The sequence below is a fragment of the Daphnia pulicaria genome, chromosome 1 (assembly GCF_021234035.1).
Source record: "Daphnia pulicaria isolate SC F1-1A chromosome 1, SC_F0-13Bv2, whole genome shotgun sequence".
NCBI lineage: Eukaryota > Metazoa > Arthropoda > Branchiopoda > Diplostraca > Daphniidae > Daphnia > Daphnia pulicaria.
The window spans coordinates 14509160-14522154 of record NC_060913.1 but is presented as its reverse complement, the minus strand read 5'-3'; the positions used below and the strand labels follow the sequence as shown (position 1 = coordinate 14522154).

Sequence of the window (12995 nt, the reverse complement as noted above, 5' to 3'; positions counted from 1 at the left end):
TAAAAAGTCAACTTTTTATTCTTTTCTTTTCTTTTCTTCATTTCGCCAAGGATATTACATAGATGTATACCCCCAGCTACAATCACTCTCTGCGTGTCATTATTACGCACACCTGGAGAAATGAACCCCGGGAAAAAAGAAATGTGAAAAAGTTCAAAGTAACAAGTCGACCCCCAGAACAAAAAGAAAAAAGACATTTAACTTTGAAAAAAGTTTGATCGTTTCTTTTTTAAAACTTTTCCATCATTCTTTTTCCCCCCTCCGGATTGTTAAATTGAAGTTTTTTTTTTTTCCCGGGACTGTGAGGTGGCAGAAAAAGAAAATAAGTTTTTACTCGAACAAGAAGAAGAAGAACATTACTTTTTATTTTGAAAGAAAAAAGAGCCAAAATGTAGAGTATATAGGCGCAAGTAGAGTTTGAAAATGGTGAGGGGAGAAGCCTGTAATTTGGACGTCCTGTAATGTGCTGCTAATGGTAGGGCTTCTTCTTCTTCTTCTTCTTCTTTTCTCCCCAACGAAAAAAGAAGAAGAAAAATGTTATTTGCCTTTTTGCTCGTCCACAAACGACCGAGAAAGAATCGACCAAGAGCGGAAAAAAGACAAAGTTGGGCTGTTGTGTGATTGGAGTCGAGCTTCCTCATTCCGTCAACCCAAATGTCAAATAGACGAATCATTGTCGTGTGTATACATTTCTGTCAAACTTGTCTTCAACTTCTCTTCTCAGCTGGAAACTCAACTGTCGACACGACCAACAATCAGCCGGGCCGTCAAGCGCAAATGATTTTCGATTGAAATCGGGGGAAAAAACAAAACCAAAATTTGAGAAAGATTTTTATTTTATTTTTTACCAACTGCTAACGAAAGGGGAAAAAAAAGTCGCCGTATTATTATTATTATTATTATACGGACGCGACTTTTGATTTTAAGGGGGGTTGGCTCCTGGTGGTGAGTGCTTTTGTTGGTGGGGTGGAAAGAAGAAAAAAAAACCACCATGATGACAATCAGAAACGGATGTCACATTCTATAAACATAAATATATTTTATGCGCCTCTATATATACGGATAGAAACGTACATGTACAAGAAAAACAGGTACCATACATATATATATACATAGTAGTATAGTATATGTACATTTAGTACATCCATCCTCAGACATGGAACCCGGCAGTAGTAGCAGCACAGGAGTTTGGTATAGACGACGACGCTGTGTATACACTCTTGGCCAGGCTCTCTCGGAGAGAGAATTTACGACTCCTGGGTCGGGAATGGGAGGGGGGAATATATAGGAGCTCTCCTTTTCTCAATTTTCCAGGAGAGAGAGAGCTAATTGAAATGGCTGCATTTTTGTTTGTTATATTTTTTTTTATGACACTGACGACGATGGAGAATTTGAAAGGTGATTCGAGTCACTTTTAATTAGCCCTTCCATTCTTTTCCATGTCTTTTGTTGTTGTTGTTGTTTTCCCCCTTTTTCTTTTTTTTTAAATATTACATTTCTTTATATACACTATACACCTGTGTGTGTGCTTGCTATAATATTCTTGACTTTATATATATATTCGTATATTACCAGTCGATTGTTGAAGAAGAAAAGCCACAAAGTCTCTTTTTTCTTCTTTCTTTCTTTAGTCTGAGAGACATCAGGAGCTGCTGCTGTACAGCAGCGCGGGATGTGTGTGTGTCTGGTTGTCAGTTTAAGTGGATCTCCTTTTCGTCTTTCGAAGGAGAAAAGAGCATTTTTGGTGTGTGTGTCCCTTGTTGATCTCTTCTTCTTCTTCTTCTTCTTCTTCTTCTATCCCCTCCAGTCTACTACTATATGGAAGACCCGAGAAAAGTTGATGTGGACATTAGATAAAAAATGATTTCTCTCTCCCACCGCCATGCAGCATACCTCTTGGTATTTGATGATGAACCAAGGTGAATGGTTAGAAGCCGTGAGACGTTTCTTTCTTCCCCTTCACAAGAAGAAGATGAGGGGCAGCAGCAACTTTTGATGAGACAATTAGGCCGGTTATCCGTCACCGCATCTCAGGGCGCGACATTCTTTCGACTTCTTCTTCTTCTTCTCTTTCGTTCGCTTCTTAATTTTCCTCTTCTTCTTCTAGTGGTTCAGGTTGTTGTTGTTTCTATATCCCCTCCTATAGCTCGACAACAAAACCGTTTGACAGATAGATCTTAAGCCCCGCGCTCTATAACAGAGTCAAACCCCATCATATCCTTCGGTGTATCGTTGGCTCTCTAATTCCATTTGACGAGGCTGCTTTTTTCAATTCTCTTTTGTCATCCGGAACGAAGGGTTTTTTGACAATTAACGAAAACAAAAGGAAAGCCAGAACAAGACAAAAAAAGCCGGTGGCTCGAGAGAGAGACGGACGGACGGATTTTTTAAAAAAATTTCACCTTCCGGAAAGTGAAGGTATATAAATATAAATAAAACACGAAACAAATCCGATACACACCAACTATAAGCTATATTTCTTTTTTTTTATTTTTAATAGACTACACTTTTATGTTTATGTTTTTTTATCGTTGTCCTTTTTGTTGTATAAGGTTTCGCGTCGTAGTTTTTTTCTTTTGTTAATATTGTGCGTTTCGAATTGTTGTTGTAACTGAATAGCTGTATCACATCCGCATCTTTTTTTATTTTATTTTTATTTCGTTCGGTTTTCCCGGTACGGAGCTAGGTGGACGTATTAAAAAGGTAGAGGCCATCTGCCGGACAGAATGCTGGTTTGTTCTTCGGGCAATAATATTTTCAAATCTATTTTTGTACTACTTTTTTTTAGTATTAGACGCTTTGTGTGTTGGTTTATAGGAAATAAACTAGACGAACATGTTTTTGAATTTAATTCCCTCTTGGATTTTCCAAGAGTTTAGTGTCCAGAAAATTTCGTCTGTTGTTGTTTTGTTTCCAAGTGGAAGAAGTAAAATGGGATGATGTCATTCGCAACTAGCTGAAGGTAAAATTAAATTTGAAATGGCTGAATGTATGTCTAAGTATTTTTTTTTATGTTTAAAGTCAATCTGAAAGCAATGGGGTGATTTACAAACACATTTTGGTGACAACACAATTTCCTCTTTGCTAGATAGGCCTATGCTTATTCTAGACATAATCTACTTTTTTAATTCAGGATTGCAAATTCCCATAACAATTTTCTTTGTATTAAAAGTTGTTCATTCTAATCTATAATTATCCTTTGATACAGGAAAACCTTGTGTGTTAACCTTGTTGTACACATTTCGGTCAAGGTCGATTTAAAGAAGATGTTCTTAAAGCGGCAATTTAAGCCCAATAGACGATTATAAACCTCATTTTTTAAGCAGCTAATGACAAAAGATGTACTCCGTAAAAGGGAACGTCTCATTGGTGTTAATCATTCTTTCAATGGAACCCGTTTTTCATGGAATGGATACCCACAACAGCACCATATAAAGCTTGTCATTGTCAAATACCCAATAGAATTTACATCGAATCTCTGGGAGCATGCAAAGTGACGTGGAATTCGTTAGCGAGAGACAAGTGAGTTATTGATATTTTAATTGAGGAGGAACTTTATGGCAAGGTAATCCTGCCACATTTAAAGGAAAATGTAAACGATGTAAAGGTAATAGTAACGCAAGTTGAATTGCTAGTTCCAATTGTAAGAAGCTATGTAACGTTAAAGTAATTCTAATGATAATGACATACAACAGATGTTTGTTGTAATAAACGTTATTGGAGGTTAAATTATGCGAAGGTACTAGCGTGTAGCGTGTTCGTTAAACCGTTAACTAACATTAGGCGTTAACGGTTTAGTAAACCTTTTGTTCAAATGTTCCACCCTAGATGGCGAAACCGTCGAGCTACACCATCTCGCGACAGTCATGGAAAACTTTTTGATTGAACCTTTACATTTATTTTAGAAAAAAAAATGGCGACCACGTGAAGGATGGAGACGCTTACACGTTGGTCCATTCAGATTTCAAAATATCCATTAAATTTCAGTTGTATTCGTTATTATATTTGAAGTTTATCATGTATGTAGTGTTTATAAATTATTTTTTGTTTTATTTCAAGTGAAACACATTGTTTCCAATTTCCAAATGATTAGCAAGTGTCCATAATGTCTTCAATTAATTTAAATTATGAAGCTGCTAATAATAAAAGTTTATTTTATTCTTTTTAGGTTCCAGGCTTACAACATTTTGCTGTTTTAGTTGGAATGGTGGAGTGCCAGTGATGGAACCAGAAATGGAAACAGGTAATACTTGAATCTTCTCGTGACTTTTTTACACACTTAATTTCTGGGACATGTAATGTATGTTTAGTTGACGGAATTTATTGGGATCCCTAATTATGTGTGTCATAGGCTGCCAGACTCAAAATTTTCTTCTGCAGAAGTTATCTTTAATTTAGTAACCAATGAAGTCATTATTTGCTTTTCACTAGCATCTAACTCTTTGTAGGGCCTTTGTCTTTTACGTTTATTTTATTTTACACCTTTTTATGTCTTTTACTATGTAATTACTGAAAAACTGTAGGGTAAGGAACAGTTAGCTGTAAAAAATTATAAAATGATAAGTAAACATATCAGGTAGAACTGTGTTTTATTTGTCCCACCTCCACCTAAAATTCCACTCATGAGTTTAACATCCGTAAGAATAATTACAATGACACAAGAAAAAACGACACTCTTGATTGGGGAATTACTGATTTGGTCTGTTCCCTGATGTGCTGTGGCTGTCTTTGATCCCAAGTAATCTGTTTTTTAGTGAATACTTGCAAAACATGTTTGACATTGACCTTCTTAATTCCATTTTTTACTTGTCTCTTTGTAATCCAAGGATGGATTGGAAATACAAAGACAAGGTCACTGTTGTTTTTGTAGTGGTAGGAGATCACATATGTGTGAGGGTATGCAAAAATTTGAATAGTAAGTAAGAGTAAGAGTATTTAATATAGTAAGTAATAGTTTTTCAAATCTTACTCATTTAGTTCAGATTGATTCTCAAGATTGAGGGATCCAATGGATAATTAGTGAATTTATTACCAGGTTGCCAAGTCCTTCTTCTGACATGTGCTTTTGAAGATGGATCCATTCAACTTTCAAATATCAAATAGAGAACTTCCTTGTGTAAGAACAATGAAAGATCCTCGTCATTACAATAACTGGATCTATGCCCTAGCCTTTATTACTGTTGAAGGTTCTACTCTAAATGTTACCATTACTCTTGAAATTAAGTTCTAAAATCATTTGACTTCTTACAGATTGTGGTGATTTTCTGGTAGCTTCTGCAGCTTAAGACACTAATTCGTATTTGGAGGTGTTCTCCAGAATTCAACCGAAATCCCCAAAATCTATTAATCCAGCCTGACAAATGTAAAATTGTTCGAGCGCTAGCGCTGAACAATTAGGATTATTTAATAAAATGAAAAGAGAGACAGAACTGTCTAGTAGTAGTGTAGCCCTCCAATCCAATCTAGGAGAATTCTATGTTATTTACCTAGAAGATAACAAGTTTAAATGTCAATTGGAAACTGTGTTCGTAGCAGGGCTCTTCTTTATCGCCACGCTTGCAGGCTTGCTGTTCATTATCGTCACTGACTTCGCTATTCTCAGTTTAACTGCTGCCACTGAGTCGGACTGAAGCGGCGACTGCGTTTTAAATGGTTTTGAAGAAAAACTATTTTCTGTGTGTGTGTGGCATCGTATTTAGTAAAATTAAATTAAAAACAAACAAAAAAAAGAACACACTGCGAGTTACATTTCCATGTAAGAAAGAGGGCGTTTATTACTCTTGTTTTGAATTGATTAGAGGGAAAATGTATGCATTTAATTTTAAAAGCAAGCAGAGTTCATCAGCCTTTTTTCTCTCTCTTTTCTCCTCTCTTCCAATACTTAACACAGTGTGTACTGTGTAGCTTTTTAGACGATTTTCCCCATGATCTCTTATCTCATCCTTCTCCGGCTACGTCATGATCAAAAGTGTTAGTAGGATTCGTGTGTGCTCCGTTGTGGCGTAGCAAAGAAACTGATAAATAACCACCCATCGTATTCCATTTACAAAACGCTTTTCGGTTTTAGCAGTCTACAAGGACAGTCTTGTCGAAAAGTCGTTTTATTTCTATTTGATTCCATAAAACCACGCCTTACAATCGATAAATTTGTACACTATGGAGCCAATTAAATGTATCGTCATTTTTGTTTTTTTAAGCGCGTCGGTGCTTGCTGTTCCCAGAAGTGCAATCGATCTAAACGAAAGGTAATTTTATTAAAACGTTAAAAATTAAATCCGATTTTTAATTGATTCATTTACTACATATACATTTTTTGCTTGCAACTTATGGTTTTATTCCATCCTCCTAAAGAGGGGAACGTGCCATCCACTCTGGCGACCCTTCAAGTGGCTTAAAAACAGCAAGCAAGCCGGCTTCATATAAATCGAATCAAGAAACCTCCTTCACCCTAGCTCCGAAAATAGTATCGACTTCTATTCTCATGGAAAAGGAACCCATAGTTGCGATTCCTCTTTCCGACCAATGTGATCCAGCTAGACCTCATAGTCCGCACCCAACCGATTGTTATAAGTTTTACCATTGCATCAATCGACCCAACGGCGTCCAGCAAGTAGAGAAAACCTGCAATCCCCCGACAATGTTCAATCCAAACACGATGATTTGTGACTGGCCTCAATCGGTAATGCGAATCCGACCAGAATGCGGATTATCAAACGTTACCACCCAAGTCCCAGTTCTCCCACCAACATTATCTAGCTCGGCTGCATTAGAAAAAGCACCAATCAAGCCAGTTCCAATCAAATCTGTACCCCTCAAAGGTGGAAACAATAATTTTCTTTCATAAATGTTTTCTGAAATTGATTGATTGATTTTTTTTTTCCCACTCAACAGCTATTTGTACACCTCCTTGCCAGAATTTGGGTTTCTGTAAGGCACCAAATGTTTGTATCTGTCCGGAAATCTTCGAAGGCCCACAGTGTCAGTTCACGAAAAGTAAACCTTGCGTCGAAAAACCCCCAACTCCGAAGAATTCACGTATTGTTTGCAATTCAACGGCATGCACGTCGACCTGCCACACTGGTTTCACCTTCCCCGGTGGAAGTAAGGAAATTCAAATGGTCTGCGACTCTGGAAATTGGGTCCAACTTCAACAACCACAGGGAACGGTTCAGAAAGTTGCCGATTGCCAGCGTAATTATATATTACTGTACCTTATTATCGTTCATTAAGCCACGACTCAATTTCTGGTTTTTGGTCATTTTCTGTTGCTGTTTCACACAGCCGTATGTGACCCAGTCTGCGAAAACGGAGGCCGATGTCTTCCAAACAACGTTTGTCTGTGCCCAGAAGAGTTTCGTGGACCACAATGCAAATATCGTAAGTAGATACTTTCAATTTCAACCTACTAAAATCCCGCAATTTCACCATGTCCATACTTTCATTTTCGGTCTGGCTGTACCTTTTATTTTTATTTTTAATCATTACAGCTCTAAAGAATTGCGCCCCTGAACGCTTGAACTTTAACGGGGGATATAATTGTTCCATCGGAAGTACTTTATACAGATGTACATTAAAATGCGGTGCGAATGGGGTTTTCGAGTTCCCACCTGCTCCTTTCTACACTTGCGACTTCGCCAAAGCTAAATTCACACCTGAACCTATACCTAAGTGCATCTCTGGTACGAACACTAACAAAGAAACATGGTTCTTTGGTTTTTGCTTAATGTTTGGAAATTATTTTCAGAGAGCCAATTCGCCAAAAATCTGAAATCCAAACCAACAAGCGCTCCACAAATATTAATCGAACAGAATTCGGAACTGAAAGGGAATTTCCAGCAATCGTCTAATCTAGAATCAGAATGGTTTCACCCAACCACCGTTAATCCAAATACAGCATCAACTTCAAAAGAAGCGTCCAAAACTTCGAGCCGTATTCCAGGTCGTTGTGATCCAGCCAGACCGCATAGCCCACATCCTACCAGTTGCTATTTGTTTTATCACTGTGTCGACGGCGTGAGTGGGATCGTATATTTGGAAAAAGCTTGCCAGCCTCCGACAATGTTCAATCCGGACACGATGATTTGTGACTGGCCCGAGTCGGTCATGCGGATCCGTCCGTGCGGATCTATCATTGGCAGCATTCCTACTTCTGCTCCAACTACTGCTACAAAGAAAGTAGACACAGCTAGATCCTGTGTAGATGGCTGGACCGATTGGTTTAGTGCTTCCGTACCAGCTGAAAACAGCGAAGATTTTGAATTGTACGAACAGATTGCTCCTCAAGGTTCCATCTGTCCAACATCGAAGATTCGCGAAATCGAACATCAAGTCCGTTTCCGCTGTAATTGCGGAGAAGACGCATCTTTGCCGCTTAAACAATTACCCGAGCTCACAACTACCGAGAAAGTCGTCACTACACTTAGGCCCGTGACTACCGAGAAAGTCGTCAATATCGTAACAACAACTACACCTACGAGTAAAAAGATTGCCGAAAGTTGCCCTAAAGGTTACACCTGGAGTCGTTGCGCTTATATCTGCACTCGGGTAAGCATTCTCTTTCAATTGCCTCATCAAAATGTGATTCACGAGGTAATTAATTTTTGTTTCCGCCGGGCCATTTATTAATTGCGTACTTTAGCTTTGCTCCACTTACGCCGTTGAGCTGAAAAAACAAGGCCGTTGTCAGACGTCGAACGACCTTAGTTGTGCTCCAGGTTGTGTCGAAGACGACGAAACTTTGGATCGGACTTGCCTATGGCGGGACAAATTTACTTGCGTGTCTCCCACCGAGTGCATTGCGGCTCCGACCCAGCAACTTGTCCCAAAAGGATAACTATATTTACAGTTTTTACAATTATTTTGTTTTGTAAAATACCAAGAAGTCCTTGGCTGAATTTACACATATTATGCATAGATATTCTTATCTTCGTTTTGAAATGTTTCTAACGAATCAAGACAGAATGATGTCTAGTTATCTGTAGTACAAAATTGCCATATAATTCCTTTTGACTTAATTTCAGATGACGTTACTCAAAATAGATCTGGTTCGTGTCAGAGAGTGAAAATGGAAGAGGGCGTTTGCTCGGCTGTGTTGAAGTGATTAGAAGGCGAATCTACATATTTTATTTAAAAAAAAAAACGCAGGGCTCGCCATATTTGTTTAATTACCAAACCCGTTCACTAAACTTTCCAATGTCCGTTTCTCGGGAATCTCTTATCTCATCCTTTTCCAGCTACGCATCGAGTTGGGTGTTTGGGGTTGGCTGAGCCAGGGTAGGACAGCAAATAAAGAGTCTTTTAAAACAAGACATCGTCACCAATCGATGTCCAGTTACAAATCGCTGTCTGATTTCATCCGATTTGATTTGAAAGAAAAATTCATCTTTTGGGTAGTTGATTAAGTAGTGCCGAATGCTAATTGAAGCACTCATTCGTTGTCATGAATCTGACTAAGTGTCTCGTGGCGTTATTCAGCTTTATCCTAGTGTTGCCGTTGTACGCGGCACCTCAAGGCGAACCTGAAGAGAGCGACGAATTAGTGGACTACGAAGAATATCAACAAGACGAAAGGTAATGGTCTTTAAAAGAAACATTTTTTATTTTTTAAGGGTTTATTTTATTGCTTAATGGTAAATGTATTTCATTAATGGTTTGAATCCTCCTTTAAACAGACCCAAAGGAGATAACTATGTACTTCAGTATGTAGGTCCACGCCAGAAAGCGGAACGTTTGTTCAAGGTGATGGCATTAAGCAAAGGTACAAGCCGAGGTGTAAGCCAAAGTGTAAGCCAAAGTGATGAACAGAACCTCAAGACGATGAACCAAACCCAAGGATTATCCAAGGATAATGGAAATGTATTTGCCAATTTATCGGATGAAGGCTCGGCCGTCGTCTCTACCGAATTGAAAACTCCACGCAACAAATCTGCACTGATCAGCTTCAAAGGAGGTTCGGCCTGGCGACTGTCGTGTACCTAAAATGCCCAAACAGTATAGAATTATAGATGTCATGACTGGCAGACTGAAGCCATTCAAGTCATGGCATTTTCTAATTTATCAAAGTCATTGTAAAAAGAAACGCAAAAGAAATTGGAATTGAATTAAGGTATGAATAATCCCGTTATTTTTTTACCTTAGGTTGCATGGAGAAGCCTCCGAAGCCGGCAAATACTGCCAATATAAAATGCGCTCCAAATAAGTGAGTAGATTACACCATAATTTGGACAATACGACATGCACTCGTAACTAATAATTTCTAATTCTTACCAATATGATTGAACTTCTTCAAAGCGGTCACTGTGATGTCAAGTGCGTGAAAAACTTCTTTTTCCTGGATAAATTGAAGCAATTGCGAATCCACTGTGAAGCACCGGGTATTTGGAAAGTTGGCGACTCGGAAAAAATACCTGATTGCGAACGTGAGTAAAATAAAAATGGAAACACAATGCAAAAAGAAATATTTTGCTTCTTTATTTTATTTCTACAGCTATCTGTATGCCTCCATGCCAAAATTTCGGCTTTTGCTCAGCTCCGGATATCTGCACCTGTTCAGAAAATTTTGAAGGACCACAATGTCAGTTCGCCAAGGATAATCTTTGCCATGATAAGCCACCAACTTCGATCAACTCGCAGGTTGTTTGCAACGGGACATCAGAATGCATATCGACCTGCAACAAAGGATTTGCTTTTGCCAGTGGAACTACGGAACTGAAATGGACTTGCGACTCTGGACGTTGGGTGCACTGCCAGCACCAGACGGGAAAGTTTCAGAAAGTTCCTGATTGCCTGTGTAAGTATACATAATTGACTTATTATCGTTCATCAAGACACGACTCAATTTCTGGTTTCGGTCATTCCTTTTGATTATTTCTCACAGCCGCATGTGACCCACCTTGTGAAAACGGAGGAAGGTGCCTGGCTAACAACGTTTGTGAGTGTCCCCAAGGGTTCCGGGGACCGCAATGCAATTATCGTAGGTGCTTTCGATTTCAACCGAGTAAAAATCGAGTATTGTCTCGTCGTGTCAACTTTCTTTGTTACGCAATTTTGTCTATACAACTTGTCATGTTGTCCGATTGAAACCTTTACAGCTGTGGAGAATTGCGCCCCTGAGCGAATGGGCTTCAATGGTGTCTACAACTGTTCCTGCGGAAGTTCTTCGTTAAGTTGCTGTGTATTGTGCTCACTGAATTGTGGTACGGACGGCGTATTCGAGTTCCCACCGGCTCCTGTTTACTCTTGCGAGTACGCCGAAGCCAAGTTCTTTCCCGAGATGGTACCGCAGTGTATATTTGGTAAATATTGGAATGAAGACCTTTGGTTAATAGCCAAGTTAAAAATCGCCTGGGAATTTATTGCAGAGAATCAGCAGCAGGAGCAGCCAGTCCAGTCTTTCAAATCCAACTCTACAAGTCATTCGCAAATGGTGATCACGCAAACCTCCGATATGGAATGGACTGGAAAGGAAACATCCAATCAAGAAACAGATTTCTCGGTGGTGTCAAATGGCTTTCAGGGTTTCTTGGGATTTATCCCAAAGAATCGGATTTTAAATAGTGAGAAGGATAATTATAAAGCTACTCGGGACTTGCTGGGCAAGTCAATGCCCTCACGCTTCAATTATGGCTCGAATTTGTACCAGAAAAAGTATCACTATAACAAATCTGCTCCCCCCTACAAGAACTGATTCTAATTCATTTCTAAAATGTTATGCTAGATCATTTTTGGCTTGTTGTCTTAAACTCTTATGTTTAGTTGATGTAGCACATACAGATGAACTCTTCAAAGTTTCGATATGATTTAATTCAGGGAATCGCTTATCGCTGCCTATTGTGTAAATGCCACTGCTTCTTTTGATGCTACCCCCCCTCTCATGTCTTTAACAATTTTGTAAATAATTCTGTTCTTGATGTGCTTGATCGAGTCTTATAAAAAAAAAAAGGTTTAAAGGTATATTGTAATTAAATTGAATGTCGGTGTCTAAACAGCTACGAAAGATTAATGTTATTGAATCGCCAGCAACAAATTAGACTCTTTCTTGAAGGGCTCGATTTCAAATCATACTCGAGCCTCATCCGAACAAGAATTGTAAAACGAAAATTGTTATTAATCTCCCCATCAAGTCTTAGAATCCAATGAATAAATGATTGATTAAGTTTAAATGATGTTATACTTTCCATTCAATACACACTGATATCTTTATTATTTGACCCGCAAAGTTCATTATTACACTTTTGAAAAAAATGCAAATAAGGGTGGTTGATATGTTTATCACGTGGCTTATATTTGCACACCCCACCTTAGCATAGCGGTAGTGGTAAGGAAACACCCCTTTGTTCTTTTTCTCTGACAAATTCATTCGTGCGTTACTTTGCTGTTTCCTCGCAACTGTTATTTCGAGCTGTCAAATGTGGTTTTGAGTTATCACACAAAAAGGTAGTTGAAACTCTTCTGATTTCGTGTTGTTTACTTAGTTATGGTCTGAGGTCCACTATGCTTATTTTTGAAAAACATAACCCATTCGTGTTAATTTGAGCACGACATTTAAAGGACACGAGGAGATTGATAAGCTTTAATTTCCTCGAAATAGTTGGTGTCACACAGAGTCTGCCCGAAATGTAACGGACATCCAGACTACAAAAGCAAAGGCAAATGAGACAGTTAGATAAGGAATGCGTCCCGCCCGCATGTTTGGTGAATGGATTGTAAGATAAGTTGATTTTTGAAATCTAAATGTCATCGGGTCACGGTGCAACTATGATATTTTTCGGTTCTGCGAAAACAATATGCAACTGGACGGAAGTTTCAAATTTCCAAAGAAGCAACCTTCCCACATAATGACGTTGTGTAAAAAAAAATTTTATAAGCAAGTATTTCGAAATACCCTATGATTTTGCATTAGTGACGTCATCCATTTAGCGCAACTTGCACGATAATAATTATTTAGAAAAGGTAAATCCAAACTCCACTACCTTGCAATTAGAATTTTAGAATTT

General features: G+C 38.5%; 2 protein-coding genes across 4 annotated transcripts; both read left to right on the top strand.

Annotated features, from left to right (window-relative positions):
• Positions 1-3871: 3871 nt before the first annotated feature.
• Positions 3872-8917, top strand: LOC124333223. Of its 3 annotated transcripts, XM_046788949.1 has the most exons (11): positions 3872-4019; positions 4169-4243; positions 5036-5186; positions 5251-5362; positions 6198-6245; positions 6352-6818; positions 6892-7191; positions 7282-7377; positions 7488-7679; positions 7745-8544; positions 8639-8917. In XM_046788949.1, the coding sequence occupies exons 6-11, from the start codon at positions 6482-6484 to the stop codon at positions 8831-8833; spliced, it is 1920 nt and encodes a 639-aa protein (XP_046644905.1). In that variant the 5' UTR covers positions 3872-4019; positions 4169-4243; positions 5036-5186; positions 5251-5362; positions 6198-6245; positions 6352-6481; the 3' UTR covers positions 8834-8917. The 3 variants fall into 3 exon arrangements, with proteins under 3 accessions (XP_046644905.1, XP_046644906.1, XP_046644904.1); XM_046788950.1 differs by lacking the exons at positions 5036-5186; positions 5251-5362; XM_046788948.1 differs by lacking the exons at positions 3872-4019; positions 4169-4243; positions 5036-5186; positions 5251-5362 and having other exon boundaries at positions 5687-6245.
• Positions 8918-9013: 96 nt separating this feature from the next.
• Positions 9014-11889, top strand: LOC124334747 (neurogenic locus notch homolog protein 1-like). The gene is made up of 8 exons (XM_046789077.1): positions 9014-9570; positions 9672-9949; positions 10138-10198; positions 10291-10418; positions 10487-10789; positions 10877-10972; positions 11091-11294; positions 11361-11889. The coding sequence occupies exons 1-8, from the start codon at positions 9440-9442 to the stop codon at positions 11684-11686; spliced, it is 1527 nt and encodes a 508-aa protein (XP_046645033.1). The 5' UTR covers positions 9014-9439; the 3' UTR covers positions 11687-11889.
• The last annotated feature ends 1106 nt before the right edge of the window (positions 11890-12995 follow it).

Excerpts from the sequence above, each read along its gene's own strand:
- LOC124333223 (XM_046788948.1), top strand. The coding sequence starts at position 6,157 with ATGGAGCCAATTAAATGTATCGTCATTTTTGTTTTTTTAAGCGCGTCG. Across the intron at positions 6,819-6,891 it reads CAAATCTGTACCCCTCAAAG|CTATTTGTACACCTCCTTGC; the intron begins GTGGAAACAATA and ends CCCACTCAACAG. Across the intron at positions 7,378-7,487 it reads TGGACCACAATGCAAATATC|CTCTAAAGAATTGCGCCCCT; the intron begins GTAAGTAGATAC and ends TAATCATTACAG.
- LOC124334747 (XM_046789077.1), top strand. The coding sequence starts at position 9,440 with ATGAATCTGACTAAGTGTCTCGTGGCGTTATTCAGCTTTATCCTAGTG. Across the intron at positions 10,419-10,486 it reads AAAAATACCTGATTGCGAAC|CTATCTGTATGCCTCCATGC; the intron begins GTGAGTAAAATA and ends TTATTTCTACAG. Across the intron at positions 10,790-10,876 it reads GAAAGTTCCTGATTGCCTGT|CCGCATGTGACCCACCTTGT; the intron begins GTAAGTATACAT and ends TATTTCTCACAG.